The sequence below is a fragment of the Cetorhinus maximus genome, chromosome 18 (assembly GCF_964194155.1).
Source record: "Cetorhinus maximus chromosome 18, sCetMax3.hap1.1, whole genome shotgun sequence".
Classification (NCBI taxonomy): domain Eukaryota; kingdom Metazoa; phylum Chordata; class Chondrichthyes; order Lamniformes; family Cetorhinidae; genus Cetorhinus; species Cetorhinus maximus.
In genome coordinates this window covers 8,290,213-8,316,948 of record NC_135896.1, presented here as the reverse complement: position 1 = coordinate 8,316,948, position 26,736 = coordinate 8,290,213, and the positions used below count along the sequence as shown (strand labels likewise).

The following is a 26,736-nucleotide window of genomic DNA, read 5'->3' as shown; positions in this document are numbered from 1 at the left end:
GTTGCTTGTGAGTTGGTGGTAATTGCAAACTTTACCGTTCCAGTGATGAAATGGAATTTAGTACATTTACGAATACAAAACTTGCCGCTAATGTAAGATCCAATACTAAATATAAAAATATTTGATAAACTAGAAATAAGAACATTAGAAAGCTTGGATTGTGATAAAGCAATATTATTCATCAATCCCATTCCTTTCATAATCATAAACTCCAACCTATACATTTCATTTCTAAAGGGAAACATTTTTCCAATTCCTCTGATCCCCAAGCAGAACGCCAGAATAACTATCAACCACAATCTCCTCCTGTTTACAGAGAACTGCCTTTCACAGGCAAAACATTCCCCACCCAAGCTATCCAGTCCAAGTATTAGAAGACCAAAAATAATCTTGTGGAGCATTGGACTGTCTCCATCTATACAACTACACATGAGATGCTTGATTAATAGGGACTAGCTAATTTTCAGGATTTAAGCATTTTGCTTTTCAACGGAAAACAAAGTTATGCTGAACCTTTATAAATCACTGCTTAGGCCTCAGCTAGAGTATTGTGTTCAATTCTGGGTATCATACTTTAGGAAGGATGTAAAAATCTTGGACAGGGTGATTTACCAGGGATGAGAGAGACTTGAGGTAGGTGAAGAGACTCAACTGCTGACACTGTTCTCCTAATACCAGAGTAGATTAAGGGAATGTTTAATAAAGGTATTAAAAATCAAGAAGGGTTTTGATAGAGTAAATAAGGAGAAACCAGAGGACACAGATTTACGATAATTGGCAAAAGAACCCAAGGGTGTGGTTAATCAGGAGATAGTACATAGGTGATGCTACTCTTGGGCTTTAAAAGTTTATAGACTTTTTAAGACTGATAAAGGTAAGGAGTTTCATAGTTTCGGGTGCCTGGGAAAGAATGTGTTAAAGTGGGAGACAGTTTGATAGGTCTTGAATTTATTACAGTGGGGATGCAAGAAGATTGGATGGTGTCTTTGGAGCTTTGGAGAGGGAAGTTCAGAGGGACGCTGCGTCAGGCTGGTGGCGTCAGTTGGGGTTTCCCTGACTTGATCCTTCACTAGGTAGTTCCTATTGGAAAGTGCACTTTTATAGATAGGACTCCTGGGGAGGATGGGAATGGGTTTGGTTTGGATGCCCCTCACTTTCACTTAGTCACTGTCAAGGGTCATATTTGATAGCCTGAATGAGGCCCAAGAGGAAGAGAGGGAGAGATGCCATCCTCAAAGGGATCCACAGACCTGCGCCAATTGGCACCACCAGAGGGGAAAAGAATTGCCAAGCAAAAGAAACTATCTTCTGATGGGCACAAATTCTGTGAGAGAATCTTCATTATTCTCCACTGCTGTGTTAAAATTCTACTGCAGCACTGAAAACGATTCTAAACTTCCAAGTTATTTTAGTTCACACATTCCTCACAATCTGAAAAAGACCCAAGAGGAACAAAATAAAATAAAAGTGACCCAGAGTTTAATATTTCAGTATCCTTCATCCTGGCTCTTTATAGAATCAATCGTGACTAAGTGACCCAGTAAGATGCTGAAGGAGTCACAACACCCAATGAGATGATGAGGAAACAATTTACTGGAGAGGAAAATAATCAGCCCAGAATAATATCCAATACTTTCTTTGGAATAATGAATAGCTAAAGGACAAGCTTGACTGTGTTTGTTGGTGCAGTTTTGCGCTGAATATTAGCCTTGTTTTCAACAGATTATTGAGTTCCGCATGTCCAGTAAAAGAACAAACTTGTACAAGGAATGTTGGAATCAATCTGCATCTTTACATCTCTGATTGGGTTGGTTTTCTAGATTGGTTACCCCTTATCAATGTAAGTGTGTATAATTCTGGGGCATTCTAGAACGAGAGGCCATAGTTTTAGGATAAGGGGCGGTAGATTTAAATCAGAGATATGGAGGAATTACTTTTCTCGCAGGGTCGTGGATCTGTGGAATTCACTACCTCAGAGTGCAGTTGATGCCGGGATGCTGAATAAATTTAAGGAAGAGATAGACAGATTTTTAATTAGTAACGGGTTGAAAGGTTATGGGGAGAGGGCGGGAAATTGGAGTTGAGGCCAAAATGAGATCAGCCATGATCGTATTGAATGGCGGGGCAGGCTCGAGGGGTGAATTGCCTATTCCTGCTCCTAGTTCTTATGTTCTTGTGTTCTTATAAGGTCAATGTCTATCCCTCAACCAGCGTCAGTAAGAAACAGATGATCTGATTATTTATCTCATCATTTGTTTGTGGGAGCTTGCTGTGTGTAAATTGTCTGATGCGTGACCAAGCTTCGAAAGTAATTAATGCGCCTTGTGACATCCTGAGGTTGTGAAAGGTGCAATAGAAATACAACTGTTTCTTTCTTTAAGGACAACACGTCTTAAAGAATAAGTTGTTGAAAATTCCAGGATGTAAACCCCTGGCTAGGCTCACACACACACTGGCATTGAAATGTTCCATAGGACTGAATTTGTAATGCTATTTAGCTGTCAGGACATTATGTTACCATGATATATGATATAAAGAAATAATTTGTATTATTAGAAGGGCATGCTGATAGGGTTAGATGAAGTAAGGTTAGAAGTGTGAAGTGATTCATTTTGGTAGGAAGAACACAGAGAGACACTATAACATAAAGGGTCCAATTCTAATGGTGGTGCAGGAGCAGAAAGTGTTTATGTGCATAAATCATTGAAGGTGGCAGGACAGGTTGAGGGCATGGCTAATAAAACATACAGTATCCTAGGCTTTATTAATAGGGTATAAAATCAAGGAAGTTACTTTAAGCTTGTATAGAACACTGGTTTGGCCTCAACTGGAGAATTGTGTTCAGCCCTGGACACCACACTTTAGGGAAGATGTGAAGGCATTAGAGAGCGTGCAGGAAAGATTCATGAGAATGGTTCCGGGGATGAGGAACTTCAGTTGCATATATAGATTGGAGAAGCTGGGACTGTTTTCCTTGGAGAAGAGAAAGTTGACAGGAGATTTGATAGAGGTATTCAAAATCCTGAAGAGTCTGGACAGAGTGGACAGGGTGAAACTGCTCCCATTCGTAGGAGGATTGGGAATCATAGGGCACAGATTTAAGGTGATTGACAAAAGAAGCAATGGCAACATAAGGAAAAACTTTTTCACACAGCGAGTGGTTAAGGTCTGGAATGCGCTGTCTGAGAATCTGGTGGAGGCAGGTTCAGTTGAGACATTCAACAGGGAGTTGGATTGTTATATGAAAAGGGACAATGTGCTGGGCTACAGGGAGGAGGGATAGTGGCACTAGGTAATTTGCTCCTAAGGAGAGCCAATGCAGACATGATGGGCTGAATGGCCTCCTCCTGTGCTGTGGAGCTATGATTCTGTGAAGTAAGGTGAGAGGGGGGCATGTGTGGCGCAGATATCCTGGCATGGACCAGTTGGGCCAAATGGCCTGTATCTGTGCTATAAATTGTATTTCAGTACACCCAAAAATGCTTAATTGATAATTAATTACTTCTTGAAGTACAGCCAGTTGTAATATATGGAATGGCAGCCAATTTGTGATGTAGAGTGCATTTGCCAGGGACACACCTATGAACTGAATAAGTTCCACTTTCTGTTGAATGGACCTACTCAAAGTATTAATCTCTCATTCACTAGCACACTCCTGGCAGACTTTCTGTGCTTTTCCGGAACTTTCTATTTGATTTTGTTACATAGTGGAAAAATATTTTGCTTCCCTCTGCCTCAGTACCTTGTGCTGCGTGAGTTCACCATCCTCCATAGAAGTATCTGCTTCTGTCTATGCCCAATGCAAGCTCATGGCACATTACCTTAGCAGAACTGGTCATCAGTTTTCCAGATTTTATTTCAGAATCACATGCAGCGGCCTGTGTCAGCCTTGCCTCTGTGGTAGAACGCTCTGAGTCAGAAAGTCCTTGGTTTAAGTCTTGCTCTCAGAAACACGAATGCATAATCCAGGCCGACACTACCCGTGCAGTGCTGAGGGAATGCTGCACTGTCGGAGATGCCATTTTTGGGATGATCTGTTTTCTCAGATTCCAAGAAGAGCAGGGCACTCCTCCCTGGTGTCCTGGCCAATATCATCCCTCAGCCAAGGTCACTAAAGAAACGATGATCTGCTCACTATCATATTGCTGTTTGTGGAGCTTGCTAAGTGTACATTGGCTGCCAGCTTTGTTATATATTACAAGAAGGATTACACTTCAAAAGTACTCCATGGGCTGTAAAGTGCTTTGGGACATTCTGAGGTTATGAAAGGCGCTTTTTAAAATTTGTTCACAGGGTGTGGGTGACGCTGGCTGGGCCAGCATTTACTGCCCATATCTAATTGCCCTTGAGAAGGTGGTGGTGGTGGTGGTGAGCTGCCTTCATGAACATACGAGTGCAATTTCTTTCTCTTCTTGTTGAAAACAAAGCTTGATCATAAATCCAGTGTTGTCTTTACCTAGTCAACAGGCATTTTTTTTTAAAAAAACAACTGCATGGTTAAAGTTATCCTGTCCCTTACCAATTGGAATGAGCTGAATGACGGTGGGGGCATCACCTGTCAGTCAATCTCCAGGCTCCGGGATGCTCTGTGCCAGTGGGGACTGGCCAACCTGTATGGGGCCTCCTGGCGGCGAGAGGTGGATCAACCAAATTCAATTCGATCGTCAGGGGAATGGATCGTAACAACTTGGTCTGAAAAGGAGAAATATTAACGGAGGAAAGAGCGGAAAGAGAGAGCGAGAGAGAGAGAGAGGGGAAAAAAAGCGGAATAAGTCTCCAGGTTTTTGAGTGGTTTGGACAGAAAGGAGTGAATTGGAGGCTGGTCAGAGATGGTCCTACTCTTCTTACAAGTGTTTGCTTGGACAACTGTCCCCCTTGGCTTGAGCCGGGCTGGAGATGCAGTGGATCGGTGCCCGAGCGTGTGTGAGTGTTCAGAGTGGAATATTTTCCAGATAACGTGTAAATCCATCGATCACATCCCGACCTTTCCCCAGAACACCGAGAAAATGTGAGTACCCCATCTTCCAACTGCACCCTCCCTCCCTGAGGGCTGGGGAGACAGCATCTGCCCCCTTTTACTTGAATCCGCAGTGAGAAGTTGCCTGAGTCTGCCAGTTTCCCCCCCTGCCCGCTCTCCCAGCAACTTCAACCAGCTGCCTGCCGGGCTGATAGTGACTCCCTGGAGTCGGACAGGAGAATGAATGGGAAACATTTTTTTTTTATTGTCTTGTCATATTAGAAGCTGCACTAGTTCTGGGGGGATGAATGTTGCTGAGATTTACTGCGTGCACTTGCATTGCAAACCCCATCGCGGGGCTTTTAACTCCGTCTCTCATTCTGCATTAATATTTGCCCCACACCACTTCTGCACGACTAAAGCTCCAGAGGGGAGGGATGTGATACCCCCGGGGGAAAGGCAGTCTCACACTGTATGGGGTGGACCCAGCAGGGTCTAGAGGAACGCCTGAGCAGTTTACAAACCCTATTTTAAATACCACTATGTGCAGCTCCAGTATAATGTCAACACCTGGGGGGGTGGGGGGGAGAGGGGGCTTGCAGCCTGCTCAGGGATCCCTTACCCTAACCAGCACTAATTTAAATGGGCACTTTCTGAATGATGCTCTCAAAACACTCAGCATTGCAATACCTAGGAGTGTGCATGAGTATGTACAGCAACATCCCCCCCCTGGGCAGAAGTGGAATCAGAGCAAGATAGGAGCCAGGCGTACACAACAGCCGGAGCTTGTAAATGTTGCCATCGCTCTCTAAACAGTGACTTCAGAGTAAGTCTACTCAAACTATAATATTTAAAAGAAAGACTTGCTTTTATATGGTGCTTTACACAATCTCAGGATGTCCCAAACCATTTTACAGCCAATTATGTACTTTTGAAGTCAGAGAGTCATAATGGCACAGAAGGAGGCTATTCAGCCTATTGACTACATGCCAGCTCTCTGTATAGTAATCCAGTCTATCCCATCCCTTCGCTCTATCCCCATAGCCCTGCACATTTATTTTGCTTAAGTGCCCATCCAATTTCCTTTTGAAATCATTCATCATCTCTACCTCCACCATCCTCATAGGCAGCAAGTTCCAGGCCATTACCACTCACTGCATAAAAAAGTTCTCCCTCACATTCCCCCTTTATCTCTTGCCCCTAGATCTGTGTTCCCTCATCCTTGTACCATCAGCTAATGAGAACAGCTTTTCTTTGTCTACCTTATCTAAACCTCTCATAATCTTGTACACCTCTATCAAGTTTCCCCTCAATCTCCTTTGCTCCAAGGAGAACAACCCCAGCTTCTTCAACCTAACCTTGTAGCTAAAATCCCTCACCCATTCTGATAAATCTCCTCTGCACCCTCTCAAGGACCTTCATGTCCTTCCCAAAGTGTGAGGGCCAGAACTGAATGCAATACTCTAGTTCTAGCCTACCCAGAGCTTTGTAAAGGTTCAGCGTAATTTGTCTACTTTTATACTTAATCCCTCTATTTATGAAGCTCAAGATCCAATTGCTTTGCTTCCTACTCTCTCACCTGTCCTGTCACCTTCAAAGATCGGTGCACATGAACCCCCAGGTCCCCCTGTCCCTGCACACTCTTTTGAACTGTGCCTCTCCCTATCCCTTTTGCTAAAATACATCACCTTACACTTCTCTGCATTAAATTCCATCTGCCACTTGTCTGCACAAACTGCTAGCTTATTTGTGTCCTGTTGCAATTGATTGATATTATCCTCACTGTTTGTCAGACCTACAAGTTTGTAGTCATCAGCAAATTTTGAAATTTTACCGTGTATTCCAATATTTAAATCATTTATATATATCAAAAAACAGTAGTCCTGACACTGGCCCTTGAGGAACACCACCGTCTACCATCCTCCAGTTTGAAAAACAATCATTTACCACAACTCACTATTTTCTGTCCTTAAGCCAATTTTTTAACCAAGCTGACACTGACCCTCCTATTCCATGAATCTCAATTTTGTTAATCTGCCTTTTATGTGGCACTTTGTCAAACACTCTCTTAAAATCCATATAGACAACATCCACTGCATTCCCCTCATCAAGCCTATCTGTTACTTCATCAAAAAATTGAATTAGCTTCACCAAGCATGACCTGCCTTTTACAAATCTGTGCTGGCTCTCCTTAATTAACTCAAACCTCTCAAAGTAACTGTTGACTTTTTTTCCTTGATTATTGTTTCTTAAACCTTACCCACCGCTAATGTTTAAACTGACCAGCCTGGAGTGAGCAGAAGTGTCCTTACACCCTTTTTGGAACATGGGTGACATATTTGCCAATCCCTAATCCTCTGGCATTTCCCTCATATCTCGGGAAGATTGGAAGGTTATGGCAAGCCATTCTGATTTCTCCACCCTCACTTTCCTTAGCAACCTGGCATGCAAGCCACCCGGATCAGGTGACTTATCCATTCTAAGCAAAGCCCGCCTTTCCAGTACATCCCTCCTATCAATCTTCACCATATCCATTACCTCTATCATCTCCATTTCTACCAATATTTTGTCAGCATTCTCTCCCTTAGTGTGGTGAATAAGGTTGGTGAGCTACAAGCTGATGCAATGTACACATTAATTATTCTAGCCTTTCCCTGTGTCTTTAAGCATATATCACCTTCTTTGTCCCTAATGTGCCCCACTCCATCTCTTAATGCACTTACTATTTGCATGTCGGTGGAAGGTTTTTAGGTTACCTTATATGTTAACCATTTTATTCTCATATTCTCTCTTTGCCAATCAGATTTGCCTCTTCACTTGCCCTTTCAACTTATTATATTTGGCCTGGTTCTTACTTGAAGAATTCACTTGACATACATTATTCACCCTCTTTTTTTTGTTTCATCATGTTCTCTATCTCCTTTGACCTCCAAGGAACCCTGGGTTTGGTTCTCCTGCATTTCCCACTTGTTAGAACTTATCTAGCCTGTACCCGAAACATCTCTTCCTGAAAGATCACTCATTGTTGCGTTTTCCTAGCAAGCTTTGGGTCCATCTTACCCTTGCTAGATTCCCTCTCATCCTGTTGAGGCTAGGTTCTCTTCCAATTTATAATTCATAATTTGGATAATTCCATGCTATTCTGCATTACTCATTAAACATTATAATAAGATGATCACTCTTACCCTAATGCTCTCTCACCAGACACTTTGCTCACATGGCCTATCCCATTCTCCAGCACCAGATCCAGCAATGCCTCCTTCTTAGTTGGACTGAGAACATAGTGGCCAAGGCAGTTCTTCTGAATACATTTCAGAAACTCTTCCCTCTCCTTTCCCTTTAAGTTAACATTATCCCAATCGATGTTTAGGGAATTAAAGTTCCCCAGTATCACCAATCTATAGCTCTTGCAAATCACTGAGATCTCTGAGATTTTCCTGAAGGTTTGCTCCTCTATCTCTCTTTCACTGTTTGGAAGCCCATAGAATACCAGTAGCGTGATCGTACTGTTTTTGATTCTCAGCTCTAACCAAATAGATTCTGTCTTTTCTCCCTTGCTTTCCTACACTGCAGTGTCTTCCCTAATCAGAACTGCCACACTGCCTCTCATTTTCCCTTTCCTATCTTTCCTGAACACTTTGTATCCTTGAATATTAAACAATCAGTACTCACTATTTTTCAGCCACGTTTCCATTATTGCCACCACATCATGTTTCTACAGGGCTATTTGTGCTTGTAGCTCAACAACCTTATTCATCACACTTTGTGCTTTTACCTACATGCAGTCAAACCTGTTTTTGTACTCCTTGTAGTCCTTTACAGTCTGCTCCTATCTAATAAGGTACCACTGCCATCTTATCTGACACTCTCACTTTATGCACGTTATTCTCATCCCCCTACCAATTTAGTTTAAACCCTCCTGAACCACACTAGTGAAAGACCCTGCGAGGACTTTGGTCCCAGTCCTGCTGAGGAGCGACCCATCTCTGGTTTCTCCTGCCCCAGAACTGGCCCCAGTGTCCCAAGGATCTGAAGCCCTCCTTCCTGCACCGTGCCTGAAGCCGTGCATTGATCCACCACATACTTCCCATTTCTACTTTTGCTGGTGCACAACACTGGTCGAAATCCAGAGATTGCTTCCTTTGAGGTTCACCTTTTTGACATCCTCCCTAGCTCTGGAAAGTCTGACTGTGTAGTTACTGTTGTAATATAGGAAGCATGCCTGCCGATTTGCGCACAGCAAGTTCCCACAAACAGCAAAGTGAGAGTGACCAGCTCATCCATTTTACTATTATTGCTTGAGAGATAAATATTAGACAAGACACTGGGGCGAACTCCCCTACTCTTCTTCAGAATGGTGCTATGCGACATGTTATGCCTACCTGAAAGGGCAGATGGGGTCTCACTTTAATGTCTCATCTGAAGAATGACACTAGCTACAGTACAGCACTCGCTCAGTGTTGCAGTGGAGGGTCAGCTTAGATTATATGCTTAAATCTCTGGAATGGGAGTAAGAACCCAAAGCCATCCGATCAACTGATACTTAAAGTTAACCTGATAATATATCACTTATGGAGAATTGAGCAGTCAAGTAAGGACATTTATATTCATTACTCTGTTTTAGGGGGAAGTAGTGGAATAGTGGTATTGTCGCTGTACTGGTATTCTAGTGACCCAGGGTAATGCTCTGGGGACCCAGGTTTGAAATCCTGTCACAGCAGGTGGTAAAATTTGAATTCAATAAAAATCTGGAATTAAAAAGTCTGATGATAACCATGAGACCATTGCTGATTGTGCTGAAAACCCATCTGGTTCACTAATGTCTTCTAAGGAAGGAAATCTGCTGTTCTTACATACATGGCTTACATATGACTCCACACCCACAGCAATGTGGTTGACTCTTAAAATGCCCTCTGAACAAGGGCAATTAGGGACGGGAAATAAATACTGGCCTAGCCAGCAACGCCCACATCCCATGAACGAATAAGAAACATATCCATACCAGTGCTCCCTTAGACAGAGCACGCCACCACTAAAGATGCCTCTGTAAATACAGATCACTGGGGGGTGCTACTGATTCATATTTAAAGGGAAGACTCATGATACTTGCACTTAGCAATGATTTTTAACAACCCAAAGCACTTTACAGCCCCATGAATTATTTTTGAAGTGTAGTCACAGTTGTAACGTAGGCAAACAGGGAAGCCAATTTTCGATCAGCAAGTTCCCCAAGAAATAGATCCAATAACCAGATAATTCGTCTGAGGATTGTATCCCAAAGAGGGAATCTAAAGCTATTACATTTAACACATTCACCTTAGCTGTTGCACCGCATATCAGAAAATCAACATTTAAAACACATGCCAAAATGGGAAAAGCATTTTAATTCACTTCAGGAAAAAAATACATTTTAAAGCCATTGAAGTGTAGTTACTATTGTAATGTAGGAAATGCAGCAGTCAATTTTTAATCAGCGACAACCCTCAAATGGCTGGATAATCTGCTTCAGTAATATTGGTTGAGGGATAAATATTGACCAGGGGGAGAATTCAGCTGTTCCTCTTCAAAATACTGCCCTGGGATCTTGTACATTCTCCTGAAAGGGGCCTTGATTTATGCAAAAAAAAACAACTTTTCAGCTGTGATTATGTGGTCGTCCATAGTGGAACTTAAACCCATAATATTTGTTGCAGTAACCGAGAGCGTAGACAATGAAAACGATAATAATAATAATGACAATGGTGATGGTATTTCCACATGTTCACAACCCAAAGTCTGAATTGCAGTGTGACTTACATTGAAAAATTCACATATAGACTAAGTAATCAGGCTGAAAACATGCAAACAAATAACAATCATATAGTAACAAAAATAGGCAAACAAATTCAGAAGGTGGTCAGGAGATTAAAAGAAGGGTAATGTTGAATTAAAATTGTATTAAAATTACAAACCAACACACTATTCCTACTTTACAGGCACTGAAGTACAAATGAATTACATTATTTAAGTACTTCACTGAGGACCCGAACCATATAAGGATTAGGGCTGCATCGGTGCCTTTCCATCCTACATCTTACAGGGTTGAATTTAGTCGAATCTCTGAGTTATCTACCATACCTAGAACTCAGCCCAGTGGCTCCGACAATGGAATAAAGCTGGAATCCCAATCCAAGTGGTTACAGATTCAAATGTCAGCCTAAGCTTCCAAACTCGTGACCTCTACCACCTTGAAGGACAAGGGCAGCAGATGCATGGGAACACCACCACCTTCAAGTGCCCCTCCAAGCCACCACACCATCCTGACTTGGAAGCACATTGTCGTTCCTTCATTGTCACTGAGTCAAAATCCTGGAACTCCATTCCTAACAGCACTGTGGGTGTACCTACCTCACATGGAATGCAACGGTTCAAGAAGGCGGCTCATCACCACCTTCTCAAGGGCAATTAGAGTCGGGCCAATAAATGCTGGCTGAGCCAACAATGCCCGCATCCCATGAATAAATAAAAAAAATCTTCATTCATTTGTTCCTCTCTGGATAATTTTGTCAGGCCAGACGCCTTTGTCCAAAGCAAAGCGGAATTGTTTGGTGGGGGGGTGGGGTGGGGTGGGGTAACTTGGGGCAAGAGAAAACCGGTCCAGATAATCAAAAACTGGAATGGTTGTGACTTGAGTTCTACAGCCCCATTACAAACTCGACAGGTGAGCTGGCCACGGAGAGAAGCAGCAAATCCCAAATGTTCTCAGTCGCCTCATGCAACTGGGCCTGTAAGTCAAGCACTTTTTCTAAGGGCCCAAATGAATTTGTTCGAGGTAAAGCAGGGTGATAACTCTCATAGAAAATATATTAAGAGGAAGAGTTCTGAAGAGCAGTTATGTTCAATTCAAACATTAACTCTGTTTCACTTTCCACAGATGCTGCCAAACCTGCTGTGTTTTTCCAGCACTTTCTGTTTTTATTTCAGGTTTCCAACGTCTGCAGTATTTTTCTTTTATGATGACTCTCTTACGTGAATCTTAACAATTCAACTATCGTTCGCTTGCACATTGTTCGTCACCATCTTGTGTTTGAAGTCAGCATTGGTATTGCTCTGATGAGGGGTCGTCGACCTGGCAGTGGCTCAGAAATTATACTCCTTCTTTAGAAAATCAGAAAGTGTGTTATTCATCTTGGCAGGTGTATAGGTGAAGCCTGCGTGCTAAATGAATGCCAAAAAATGCAAGAAATGTTGCTAGCTCAATGGCAAAGCTTGTCGCAAAGACAGAAGATCAGAATATTCTGTATATCTATCATCTGTAACTCTTAGATAGCCATGAGCTCCAGGAATAGAAACATAGGAATAGTAACAGGCCATTCAGCCCCTTGATCTGTACCTTAACTCCATTTACTTGCCTTTAGTCCATTTCACTTTTCACCCTTACCTGACAAATGCTTGTTCTCTGTTGGAGTTAATCTCTGAGGACTGACCATTCCTTTAAAAAAAATTCAGTTCACACCTAATAATTCCAGAATAAATACTGGGCTGGAATTTATGGGGGGATGGACAGCATCAAGGCGGAGTAATGGGCGCTGCTGGGACTGCAAGTAGCCCCACAAGGAAGGCAGCCATGGTGCCCAGACCCAAGTGAGCCCAGGGAGGGGGACCAGGGGGGGTGGAAGGGTACATTTTTGGAAGTCAGGCAGGGAAGAACAAAGTGAGGGATTAACATCTTAGGGTGGTGCCCCTGGTGTGCACAGGGGACATGATGATGTACCCCCACCTTCCTTCACAATTTTTTTTTAAATGGCCTATCCACTCTCACTCATCTGCCCATTGCCAGCTGTGTTATGGCACAGCAGCATATCATACAGGTCAACTGAGCTGTTATCAAGCTCAATTGACCCTTAGTTATTTATTTAAATATGGCGAATGGGAAGCCAATTCTGGCACTGACCCACCTCTCCTATATTGGAGACTGGGGTGGGGGCTGGGCGGGAAGGTCGTGGGCTTGCTACCCATTGTATTTTATGCGCACACCTTGCCAAAACCATGCTCGGCTCAGGGCGTAAAATCTATTATATGTTGGTTAGTCTAGTTTCGGAATGATTACTGAGATGTTGGTGTGTTCAAGCAACAACTGGTTTGTTTTATGCTCTAAACTATATATAGCTATCCTTAACTAGGTGATACACTGCTGAAGCCATGAACATTCTCCTTCTCAGACTCTTAGTCATGTGCCTCTTATATCTTTATTATGGGGGATGCTATTTACACAGTCCCACACATTAACCGTTACAAACCTAGTACTACATCTCCCCTCAAGTCTCCATGAATATTTTTTACTTCCATATTTACATACAAACCCATCTCCCCTGCCAAGTCTCTGACATCACAGGTTCAATCTGTCAGGTGACTTCACAACTCCCCCTGATCGTGTTCTTGTCAGACTTGGAAGATCAGTCTACCCCCTGACCTTCCCCTCTCCGATGCTGAACATTCAGTGCTCAGCAAAGGACTTAGTTTCATACCCTTACGCCCTCATCTCAATGAATTTCGGGCTCGGCACGATGCTGAACTCTTCTTCCACCGTCTTCATCTCCGTGCTCACTTCTTTGGGCAGGAGTCCTCTCCCCGTTCAACGGATCCTTTTACCCACCTCCAATATTCTCCCTCCACCTGGACCCCTCCCTCTGGATTCTTACCTTCTCTTGATCTTTTCATTGATAACTGTCGGCGTGACATTAGCCATCTCAATTTCTCTGCTCCTCTCACCCATTCTAATCTGTCTCTCTCTGAACTTACTGCACTCCATTCTCTCAGGTCCAACCCCAACATTGTCATCAAACCCGCTGACAAGGGTGGTGCTGTTGTTGTCTGGCGCACTGACCTCTACCTCGCGGAGGCTGAGCGTCAACTCGCAGACACTTCCTCCTACCTCTCCCTGGACCATGACCCCACCACGGAACATCAAGCCATTATTTCCAGGACTGTCACTGACCTCATCTCCTCTGGAGATCTTCCTCCGACAGCTTCCAACCTGATAGTTGCCCAACCTCGGACGGCCCGCTTCTACCTCCTACCCAAAATCCACAAACAGAACTGTCGCGGCAGACCGATCGTGTCAGCCTGTTCCTGCCCCATGGAACTCATTTCTCGTTATCTTGACTCCCTTCTCTCTCCCCTTGTCCAGTCCCTTCCCACCTACATCCGTGATTCCTCTGACACCTTACGTCAGATCAACAATTTCCAGTTCCCTGGCCCCAACCGCTTCCTCTTCACCATGGACGTCCAATCCCTCTACACCTCCATCCCCCACCAGGATGGTCTGAGGGCCCTTAGCTTCTTCCTTGAACAGAGGCCCGAACAATCCCCATCCACCACTACTCTCCTCCGTCTGGCTGAACTTGTTCTCACACTGAACAATTTCTCCTTTAACTCCTCTCACTTCCTCCAAATAAAAGGTGTGGCTATGGGTACCTGCATGGGCCCCAGCTATGCCTGTCTCTTTATGGGGTATGTGGAACATTCTTTGTTCCAGTCCTACTCCGGCCCCCTCCCACAACTCTTTCTCCGGTACATCGATGATTACTTCGGTGCTGTTTCATGCTCTCGTTGGGATCTGGAAAAATGTATTAATTTTGCTTCCAATCTCCACCCCTCTATCATTTTCACATGGTCCATCTCTGACACTTCTCTTCCCTTCCTTGACCTCTCTGTCTCAATTTCTGATGATAGACTGTCCACCAATATCCATTACAAGCCTACCGACTCCCACAGCTACCTCGACTACAGCTCTTCACACCCCGCTTCCTGTAAGGACCCCATCCCATTCTCTCAGTTCCTTCGCCTCCGTCGCATCTGTTCTGATGACGCTACCTTCAAAAACAGTTCCTCTGACATGTCCTCCTTCTTCCTTAACCGAGGTTTTCCACCCACGGTCGTTGACAGGGCCCTCAACCATGTCCGGCCCATCTCCCGCGCATCTGCCCTCACGCCTTCACCTCCCTCCCAGAAACAAGATAGGGTCCCCCTTGTCCTCACTTATCACCCCACCAGCCTCCGCATTCAAAGGATCATCCTCCGCCATTTCCGCCAACTCCAGCATGATGCCACCACCAAACACATCTTCCCTTCACCCCCCCTGACGGCATTCCGTAGGGATCATTCCCTCCGGGACACCCTGGTCCACTCCTCAACCCCCACCTATGGCACCTCCCCATGCCCACGCAGAAGATGCAACACCTGCCCCTTCACTTCCTCTCTCCTCACCGTCCAAGGGCCCAAACACTCCTTTCAAGTGAAGCAGCATTTCACTTGCATTTCCCCTAACTTAGTCCACTGCATTCGTTGCTCCCAATGCGGTCTCCTCTACATTGGAGAGACCAAACACAAACTGGGCGACCGCTTTGCGGAACACCTGCGGTCTGTCCGCAAGAAAGACCCAAACCTCCCTGTCGCTTGCCATTTTAACACTCCACCCTGTTCTCTTGCCCACATGTCTGTCCTTGGCTTGCTGCATTGTTCCAGTGAAGCCCAACGCAAACTGGAGGAACAGCACCTCATCTTCCAACTAGGCACTTTACAGCCTTCCGGGCTGAATATTGAATTCAACAACTTTAGATCTTAAACTCCCTCCCTCCATCCCCACCCCGTTTCTTCCCCCTCCCTTTTGTTTTTTTCAATAATTTATGTAGATTTTTCTTTTCCCACCTATTTCCATTATTTTTAAATCTACAACTAATATCTTGTCAGTCTTTCCACCCCACCCCCATTAGAGCTGTACCTTGAGTGTCCTGCCATCCATTCTTAATTAGCACATTTTCTTAGATGATACCACCTTCAACACCTCTTTGATCCTTTTGTCTGTGACATCTTTTGATTATCTGCTCCTATCACTGCTTGCTTGTCCCTACAACCACCCCACCCTCAACTTCTCTCCCCCCGCCCCCCACCTTAAACCAGCTTATATTTCACCCCTCTCCTAACTATACTCAGTTCTGTTGAAGGGTCATGTGGACTCGAAACGTCGACTCTTTTCTTCTCCACCGTTGCTGCCAGACCTGCTGAGTTTTTCCAGGTAATTCTGTTTTTGCGTGGTCTTCATTTAGTGTTATAGTATCTGGTTCTTTATTAATTTCTGACTTAACATCTGGTTCTTCCAAATGATTGTCGTCTTTGATGAATAGAAATAAAATTCCTCTGGTTTCTATGTATAGTACCTTCTAAAGTATGTACTAAATAGGCCTTTGGTGATTGTTATCTCTTTGGACTATTACTTCTTCTTTCCCTTGGTCTGAATTCTGGATCTGGACTTGATCCATTTCTTCCTCTCTTTACAGTTATACTTTTCATGACCACATTTCCCTCTCTATTTGATTTTGCAGGTTTATCTCTCTCTTTGCATTGCACATGCCCCCTATCCTTGCTTCTTCAGTTTGCCCTCTTTCCTTTGTTCGTCTTTTTCTGTCCTTCCTTATTCCTGGAGCGATGACTCCTTGACGTCTCTCATTCCGGAACTCTCGGATAGTCCTGGACTTCTATCCTGGGAAGTAATTCTTTGGATAGGATGGGCACTGTGGGGGATCCACTTGATCAATGTCTTGGTTTCCCTCAAGATCCAGCACACCTGGTTTATCAATAAGTTCATTTTCGTCCCATGTAGAAAAGGCAGACATTGTATGGCCTGGTTCCATGTCTAGTTTTTAACTTCTTTGACTGCTAGCCTCCTAGAGGATCACTTTTGGTGGATGGATAGGTGTAGATGTACTTTCTAGAAGATCACCACTATTGGATGAGTGTAGTATTTGAACAGTGTATTTCATCACCAGTTCTTCCACTTTTGAGAAATATTACAGAGCGGTGAGTGATCACTCTCATTCTCGTGTTTTTTTCTGGTCTGATCTTTTCACTGTACCTTCATTGTAAGTGGGTGGACCTCCCCCTTCCTAGACGTCCTCCTGCCAAACAGCTGGACTCTCGGTCTCTGTGAAGAGTGTCAAAAAGGTCAGCTCTGAAGTTGCAATCCGGATCTTCATTTCAGTTGGATAATTTCAAGGATTCATTTCTAAAGTCACCCTTGCGTTCTTGCTGATCGACTTCTTTCATTTGCCTGATAAGATTGAGGTCTACACAAACTCTTCTAATTAAAAGAGAGAATTCCTGATTACATCAGCTTCACTTGGTATTTATTACCTGGTGGCCTGTGAAGAAAATGCTGATCCAGCTATTGTAGACTTCGAGTTGGAGAACCAAGCAAAGATCATGGAACTGGTGAGCAACTCTCACAAAGGGTAAAATTCAATTTTAATGGTGCATTGTGCAGGCAGCACTGGGAAAACCAGATTTCTTGAACACTGCAAAATTGTTAAAAACTGCTTTGCTTTAAGTTATTTCAATAATTACTTCACTCCCTCCCCTTGGAGCATCGAGCGTTTGCTGCCGCTTTTTCTTCTCGGACCCAGGCTTTCTGTAACCCACCCTTGGTAGGGAATCTGGTTTTCCCAGTGCTGCCTGCACAATGCACCATTAAAATTGAATTTTACCCTTTGTGAGGGTTGCTCACCAGTTCCACGATCTTTGCTTGGTTCTCCAACTCGAAATCTCCGATCACTGGATCAGCATTTTCTTCATAGATCACCACGTGCTGTGGCCACAGCCTTGAATGATCTTTGAAAGTTGATTTTCTGACTCTTCATCTAAGGAGCAGTTGTGGAACTCTTCAATTGTATCTTACAGAGTTCTGCAGTTTCGGCTGCACTTTTACAGGTCTGACATCTAACCTTCTTTAAAGTTGAATCTTCAGTGTTTTGGGTCCATTGCCATTGTCAGCATGTTGTATGTTGGTTAGTCTAGCTTCTGAATGATTACTGAGATGTTGGTATATTCAAACAACAACTGGTTTATTTTATACAACTAAACTATACACAGCTATCCATGACTAGGTGTTGCATTGCTGAAACCATGAACATTCTCTTTTTCAGACTCTTAGTCATGTGAGGCGCTATTCACACAGTCCCACATATTAACCCTTACAAATCCAATTTTACAAATCTCAGCCCCTTACAGTAATAAAATGACATAGATGTGTGAAATGGGCTTAGAAAGTAAGAGAGAAAGACAGAAAGGAAGGAAAGACAGGAATGAAGGAGAGACATGCAAACGTATCAAATAGGAGCAGAAGTAGGCCATTCAGCCCATCGGGCCTGATCTGCCTTTGATAAAGATCATGGCTGATCTGTTTGTGTTTCAAGTTCCACATTCCCATCTACCCCCAACAACCTTTGATCCTCTTGCCTAACAAGAATCTATCTCCCTCTGCCTTAAAAATATTCAATGATCCTGCCTCCACCGTCTTCTGAGGCAGAGAGTTCCAAAGTCGCGCAACCCCCTGAGAGAAAAAAATTCTCCTCATCTCTGTCCTAAAAGGGTGACCCCTAATTTTAAAGCAGTGCTCCCTAGTTCTGGACTCACCCACAAGAGGAAACATCCTTTCCACACCCACCTTGTCAAGACCATTCAGGATCTTGTGTACATCAATCAAGTCACCCCTCACTCTTCTAAACTCCAGTGGAAACAAGCCCAGTCTGTCCAACCTTTCGACATAAGACAACCCACTCATTTCAGGCATCAATCTAGTAAACTTCCTCTGAACCACCTCCAACGCATTTATATCCTTCCTTAATAAGGAGACCAAAACTGCACATAGTATTCGAGATGCAGTCTCATCAATGCTCTGTATACCTGAAGCATAACATCATTACTTTTAAATTACCAATTTATCAAATTGCCAATTACCGCCCCATCAGTCTACTCTCAATCATCAATAAAGTAATGGAAGGGGTCATCGACAGTGCTATCAAGCGGCACTTGCTTAACAATAACCTGCTCACTGGTGCCCAGTTTGGGTTCCGCCAAAGCCACTCAGCTCCTGACCTCATTACAGCCTTAGTTCAAACATGGACAAAAGAGCTGAACTCCCGAGGTGAGGTGAGAGTGACTGCCCTTGACATCAAGGCAGCATTTGACCAAGTGTGGCATCAAGGAGCCCTAGCAAAACTGGAGTCAATGGGAATCAGGAGGAAAACTCTCCACTGGTTGGAGTCATACCTGACACAAATGAAGATAGTTCTGGTTGTTGGGGGTCAGTCATCTCAGCTCCAGAACATCACTGCAGGAGTTCCTCAGGGTAGTGCCCTAGGCCTAACCATCTTCAGCTGCTTCATCAATGACCTTCCTTCCATCATAAGGTCAGAAGTGGGGATGTTCACTGATGATTGCATAATGTTCCGCACCATTCGCGACTCCTTAGATACTGAAGCAGTCCATGTCCAACTGCAGCAAGACCTGGACAATATCCAGGCTTGGGCTGACAAGTGGCAAGTAACTTTCGCGCCACACAAGTGTCAGGCAATGATCATTTCCAACAAGAGAGAATCCAACCATCATCCCTTGATGTTCAACGGCATTACCATCACTGAATCCCCCACTATCAACATCCTGGGGGTTACCATTGACCAGAAACTGAACTGGACTAGCCATATAAGTACTGTGGCTACAAGAGCAGGTCAGAGACTAGGAATCGTGCGACGAGTAACTCACCTCCTGACTCCCCAAAGCCTGTCCACCATCTACAAGGCGCAAGTCAGGAGTGTGATGGAATACTCTCCACTTACCTGGATGAGCGCAGCTCCCACAACACTGAAGAAGCTGGACACCATCCAGGACAAAGTAGTCCGCTTGATTGGCACCACATCACAAACATTCACTCCCTCCACCACCGTTGCGCAGTAGCAGCAGTGTGTACCATCTACAAAATGCACTGCAGGAATTCCCCAAGGCTCCTTAGACAGCACCTTCCAAACCCACAACCACTACCACCTAGAAGGACAAGGGCAGCAGATGGATGGGAACACCACCACCTGGAAGTTCCCCTCCAAGTCACTCACCATCCTGACTTGGAAATATATCGCCGTTCCTTCACTATTGCTGGGTCAAAATCCTGGACAAAATCCCTTCCTAACAGCACTGTGGGTGTACCTACACCACATGGACTGCAGCGGTTCAAGAAGGCAGCTCACCACCACCTTCTCAAGGGCAACTAGAGATGAGCAATAAATGCTGGCCCAGCCAGCGAAGCCCACATCCCGTGAAAGAATTTTTAAAAATGTTCAATTCCTCCTGTAATAAAGGATAGCATTCCATTAGCCTTCTTGGACATGTGCTGTACCTGCGTACTAACTGTTTGTGACTCATGCACTAGAACACTTCGATCCGTCCGCACCTCAGAATCCTGCAGTTGTTCTCTGTTTAAGTAATCCTCTGCTTTATTATTCTTCCTGCCAAAGTGAACAGCTTCACACTTTCCCACATTATACTCCATCTGCCAGATCTTTGTCCACTCACTTAACCTATCTATACCTGTCTGCAACCTCCTTATGTTTTCTTCACAACATACTTTCCTACCCATCTTTGTGTATTCTGCAAATTTAGCTACCATGCCTTCGCTCCCCTCATCTAAGTCATTGATGTAAATTGTAAAAAGTTGAGGCCCACTGGTCACATCCTGCTAATCGGACCCATTTATGCATACTTTCTGTTTTCTGCCAGCCAATTTTCTATCCATGCTAATATGCTACCCCTTACACAATGAGTTTTTATTTTCTGCAAAAACCTTTGATGTGGCACCTTATCAAATGCCTTCTGTAAATCCAAGTACAGCACGTCTACAGGCTCCCCTTTATCCACAGCACATGTTATTCCTTCAAGGAACTCTAATAAATTGGTTAAACATGATTTCCCTTTCACAAAACCATGTTGACTCTTCTCAATTACCTTAAGCTTTTCTAAGTGCCCAGCTACAGCCTTTATAATGATCAGTTCTAACAACTTCCCCACAACAGACGTCAAGCTAACTGGCCTATAGTTTCCTGTTTCCTGCCTCCCTCCCTTCATGAATAGAGTGGTTACATTTGCTACTTTCCAGTCTGATGGAATCTTTCCAGAATCTAAGGAATTTTGGAAAATTGACACCAACTCATCTATTACCTCATTAGCCACCTCTTTTAAGACCTTAGGATGAAGTCCAACTGGATCTGGAGACTTGTCAGCCCGCAGCTCCATCATTTTGCTCAGTACCACTTCCCAAGTGATTGTAATTTCACCGAGTTCCTCTCTCCCTTCCACCTCCTGATTTACAGATATTACTGGAATGTTTTTTGTATCCTCCACAGTGAAGACAGAAGCAAAATATTTGTTCATTTCATCCACCATTTCCTTATTATCAAGAATTAACTCCCGACTGTCACTCTCTAGAGGACCAACACTCACTTTACTTATTCTTTTCCTTTTTAAAAAACTGCAGAAACTCTTGCTATCTATCTTTATATTTCTAGCTAGCTTCCCCTCATGCTCTAATTTCCTTTTTCCTAATTAACCTTTCAGTCATTCTCTGCCATTCTTTATATTCTAATCAAGGAAGGGGAAACAGGAGGGAAGGAGAGACAGGAGGGAAGGAGACACAGGAAGAAAGAACAGGTTTCACTGGTAGTGCCTCACCATGTCTTCAGAATATCCCAAGGTGCTTCCTAACCAATGAATTACTTTCAAGTGCAGCCATTCTTTTTATGTTGGCAAGCAACAGAGATTTAAAACACGCCACTTTGTGCCCTTCTTATAGTAAAAGCCACACGTTGAGACTCTGGACCTGCTCCCCCCACCCCCATCCCTGTGACTATACACAGCAATAGTGAAAGTGAAAGGTACCATCAGGAGTAAGGAATGTTTTGTAATTGGTGGCCTAGTCTCCCCTGTTTGTGAAAGCACACCACACACCAAGAAACTGGTATCACCAGCAGAAGGAGGGCAAGGAATGGTCAACGCACAGTCGCGTTCAAAAACACCTCGAGGCTATAAATAAGAGAGCTCAGGCTTGACTAACATGAAGATCCTATTCACATGGTCAGTTACTTCATTGCTCAGTTACTGCGCTTTAGGAAAGGACTTTAGGAAATTCGATCGTGAGCATCGTTTATACTATTAGTACTGCACAGATGTATTTGAGGCAATATTGAATACTCCCACCCTAACCATGTCCCCCCAGCCTCCAATCTCCCACAAGATTAACACAGTGAATCTGCTGAGAACTGATTCGGGAGGTCCGTATATTAAGTTATCCGCCTGATAAGTGTGCTCAGCTTTTGTCCCTTTCTCTCCCATGTCCATTCCAGCTGCTCTTCCTAAACAAAAGCCACACGTTAGACTTTTCAAGCATTTGTACAAGTTCATAATGGCCCTCCTGTTTCACAAAGTCACATGTAAAATGGGAGTTTTGTTTGATAGCTAGAGGAGTTAAATTAAACCTTAACTTTAGTATCTTCTGAGGTTTACGTGCACTGTGTGCAGCTGTGGTTGAAGTCAGTCGCACCCTTGTCTCTGAGCCCGAAGGTTGTGGGTTCATGACCCACTCCAGAGACGTGAGAGAAAAGCCAGGCGCTGCTTCACTGTCAAAGGTGCTGTCTTTCAGTTGAGGTTTTACGCTGAGCCCTGTCTGTTCTCTCAGATGGATTTATAAGATGCTGGCCTGGATCTTCTCATTGCTGCTCCACTTGAAAACTCCCCCAATGCAATGCTGCTCTGCATTTCTTCCAGGACCCTCCGAGTCTGGCTTCTCCAGCAATGCGGAGAGCTCCATCGAAGCGAGGTGGAGCCGGGGGAAGATAGGACAAGCCCCCCTTTTACGGCACCATCTGCCGTATGGTAAATTTAAGTGTACAGTTTGAACGTTAGTGAGAGGGTGAGTGCATGAATAAATGATTGGTTAAGGTGTCTCCAGGAATTGAAGATCAATCTCCAGGACACTGCTGTGTACAATCCTGGAGAAAAATCATTGGAACATCAAAAGAGATTGGGGTTTTTTTTGTCATTTTCTTTGAACACTCTTTACCAGATATAAACATATTGCAAAAGGGGGGGAGAAAAGACTGTTTGGCTGACAGTCAAGCATCATCCAATTAAATAATAAGTCTTTTTGCTTTCCAATTGGTGTAGGAAGGCAGTACATCACAAGGATGGATGTGTTGGCCGACTAATGCATGGAGTGTGGAGGCAAGTCATGTGATGAAGCCTCCAGGAACACATTTAATCACAGTTGGCAACTCTGTTAAAGGATGAATTGTATATGGTCACTAGGTATCCCAAATTCTCATTGAAAACGTTAGAAGTATTGCACTTTATGTGATTTGAAAGAAAATAGATCTCCAATCAGTCACTAAGGCATCAAGCTTAGGATTTAAAACCGACATGATGGAGAACTCCCCTGCTCTTCTCTAAAGTAGCGAAGATATATGCACAAATCTCTGGTATGGCGCTTGAACCCACAACTATGAAACACCTCTACACACCAATTTTGATTTGTGTTCAGTTTGCATCACCTCACACAAGGAAGTATAATTGCAACCACAATGCTGTTGGTCTAAGATAAAGTGAGACTAGATCAATTGTTAATTTTAAACATGAGATTGGTAGATTTTTGTTAACCAAAGATATTAAGGGATATGGGGCTAGGCCACAGATTTTTAAAAATACAGAGAAGAAAATTGGAGTTATTTTATGTGGAAAGGCTGGACAGGTTGGGCCTGTAACCATTGGGATTTAGAAGAAAGAGATGAATTTACTGAAACACATAAGATTCTGAGTGGACGTAACAGGGTGGATAATGAGAGGATGTTTCCCCTTGTGGGAAACACTCGAATTATAGATCACAGTTTTGAAAATTAGGCGGTCTTCCATTTAAGGTGGAGATGAGAAGTTTGTTCTCTGAGGTTTGTTAGTCCGTGGAATTCTCTCCCGGACAGCAGTGGAGGCAGGGTCATAGAATATCTTTAAGGCTGAGTTAGATAGAAATAAAAACAGAAAATGCTGTAAAAGCTCAGCAGGTCTGGCAGCATCTGTCGAGAGAGAAACAGAGTTAACGTTTCAAGTCCGTATGACTCTTCTTCAGACTCGAAACGTTAACTCTGTTTCTCTCTCCACAGATGCTGCCAGACCTGCTGAATTTTTCCAGCATTTTCTGTTTTTATTTCAGATTTCCAGCGTCTGCTGTATTTTGCTGTCATCTTTGAGTTAGATAGATTCTTGACTGACAAGGGTCAAAGTAAATTGGGGGGTAGGCAGGAAAGTAGAGTTGAGGCCACATAGATCTTATCAAATGGCAGAGCAGGCCCAAGGGGCCGAATGGCCTACTCCTGCTCCTAATTCGTAGGTATGTATGTAGATCAACCATGGTCTTTCTGAATGGCGGAACAGGCTTGAGGGGCTAAATGGCCTCCTCCTCTTCCTATGTTCCTAATCATTTGACTCAGACATGAGAGTGCTACCCACTGAACCATGGCTGACATGAATAGAATAGGATATGATGGGGTCTCGCTGACATGACATGGAGGAGGGAGACAGAGGTGGGTGTAGAGTGACATCATTTCAATGATAGATGAAATCCACGTGTGGAAGGGTAACCTTCCAGCATGTGTAGCAAATACATCTGGAGGGAGATTTCAATAAAATGTGAAAGATAATCTTAAAGTCACCTGGATTCCGCCATCAGCAGCAAAGGTAAATTTCTCCGAATTGATGTTTGACATATTCAAGAATCCACTGTTGGTCTGTTTTCAGTTTGCTGATCTCCCACAGGAGAGCGGAACAACTGCAGACACAGCCTTCCTGGCTAACATTAAAAAGGGTATTTTTTGTTTCTTTGGATGTGGGCAACACTGACAAGACCAGCATCTGTTGTCCATCCCTAATTGACCATGAGCTAAGTGGCTTGCTCAGCCATTTCAACCACATTGCTGTGGGTCTGGAGTCACATGTAGGCCAGACCAGGTAACAAGGGCAAAATCTCCTTCTGTAGATAGGATTTTATAACAATCCATGATAGCTGTCATCAAGACTCACTTTATATTCCAGATTTATTGACTGAATTTAAATTCCACTAGCTGCCATGTCCCCAGAGGATTAACCTAGGTGCTTGAATTACTAGCCCAGTGACATAACCACTACACCACCATCTCCTCATATCCTGCACCATAGATTGTTATTGCTAGTGCCCGCCTTGCTCTAGAGTGTAAACTTGGATGTGACATCCCTACCCCCTCCAGCACACCATTTCTTACCCCCCCCACCCCACTCCCTCCACCCCCCCGGGCCCCCACCCATCCCATGGCGAGACAGCCAATTGAGCCTGACCACCCAGGCACAAATATGACGAATAGCCACCTTCGAAGCAGCTGGAACTATCCCCTGGAAAGAAGAGAAAGGAAGAAAAAAAATGGATGGACAAAAGAAAAAAAGTGGGAAAGAACTACTTTTGGTAAAGCATCCTTTAACAAGCATCCCGCTAATGATCTCATATGTGCAGAATTCACAGGATCCTGCTCACTGTTAGTTGACAAGGTGCAGTTTTTAGACACACGTTCTAGATCCCTAAATAACAGTTCATAATTACATGCTAATTGGCCAAGGAGAAATTAGAATTCCCACTGGCATACAATTTTCTTTTTAATCTTTGAATTACTACAGAACAACCTCTCACTCTTATTGTTTACAGATTTGAACAATTATGTTACCAGATTTGCAGCTACCTACAAGGGTGTTCTTTATTTGCAAAGTTTTTTCTAGCTTGTACTCTACTGCTGTCTTCAACATTGAAATGTTCCATAAGAACTGTCCTCTCGTTTTTGTTATTGATAAAATAAAGGAAGATTAAGAGAATTTTTATTTTGAATGTTGCTGGAAAGAGAGACATCTTGCTGAAGTTTTTCACCTTGCACTCGTGAGGACAAATGCAAGAATGCCAAATTTCAAAAGCTCACAACAATTTATACTACAGGAGAAAAGGGTGAAAGGGAAAAAAGGTCTTCTGCAATGATTATTATGATCTGGAACACACTGCCTGGTGGAAGCAGATTCAATAGTAAATTTCAAAAGGCAACTGGATAAATAATTGAAAAGGAATAAAACATGGGAAAGAGTAGAGGAGTGGGACTAATTGGATAGCTTTCAAAGCGCTGGCACAGGCATGATGGATTGAATGGCCTCCTTCTGTGCTGTATGTTTTTATGACTGAGGATATATATATAAAAGAGTTATATCTGCTTGCCCTCCAATTAACCCTGCCCTTTAACCCTACTGTAGTGTAATGGGTTAATAGCATAGCTATGGTAATGAGTGATGTAGACCATGATGTACCGATGACATCAGCAGTCATTTAATAGACACTCGAGGGAGGGGAAAACTCTTCCCTGGTTGGAGTCATACCTGGTACAAAGGAAGATGGTTGTGGTTGTTGGAGGTCAATCATCTCAACTCCTGAACATTATTGCAGGAGTTCCTCAGGGTAGTGTCCTAGGCCCAACCATCTTCAGCTGCTTCATCAATGACCTTCCTTCCATCATAAGGCCAGAAGTGGGGATGTTCGCTGATAATTGTACAATGTTCAGCGTTATTTACGACTCCTTAGATATTGAAGCAGTCGATATCCAAATGCAGCAAGACCTGGACAATATCTAGGCTTGGGCTGACAAATAGCAAGTAACATTCGCGCCACACAGGCAATGACCATCTCCAACAAGTGAGAATCAAACCATTGCCCCTTGACATTCAATGGCATTACCATCACTGAATCCCCCACTATCAACATCCTGGAGGTCACCATTGACTAGGAACTGAACTGGACTAACCATATAAATACTCTGGCTACAAGAGCAGATCAGAGGCTGGGAATCCTGTGGCAAGAAACTCACCTCCTG

At 43.7% G+C, this 26,736-nt stretch overlaps 1 protein-coding gene across 1 annotated transcript in view; it reads left to right on the top strand.

Moving 5' to 3' along the window:
• Positions 1-4,829: 4,829 nt before the first annotated feature.
• The window catches only part of tshr (thyroid stimulating hormone receptor), a 59,201-nt gene continuing 37,294 nt past the window's right edge, over positions 4,830-26,736 (top strand). The window contains exon 1 of the mRNA XM_078563396.1: positions 4,830-5,008. Coding sequence (XP_078419522.1) covers positions 4,830-5,008 — 179 coding nt within the window. The remainder of the gene's footprint in view (positions 5,009-26,736) is intronic.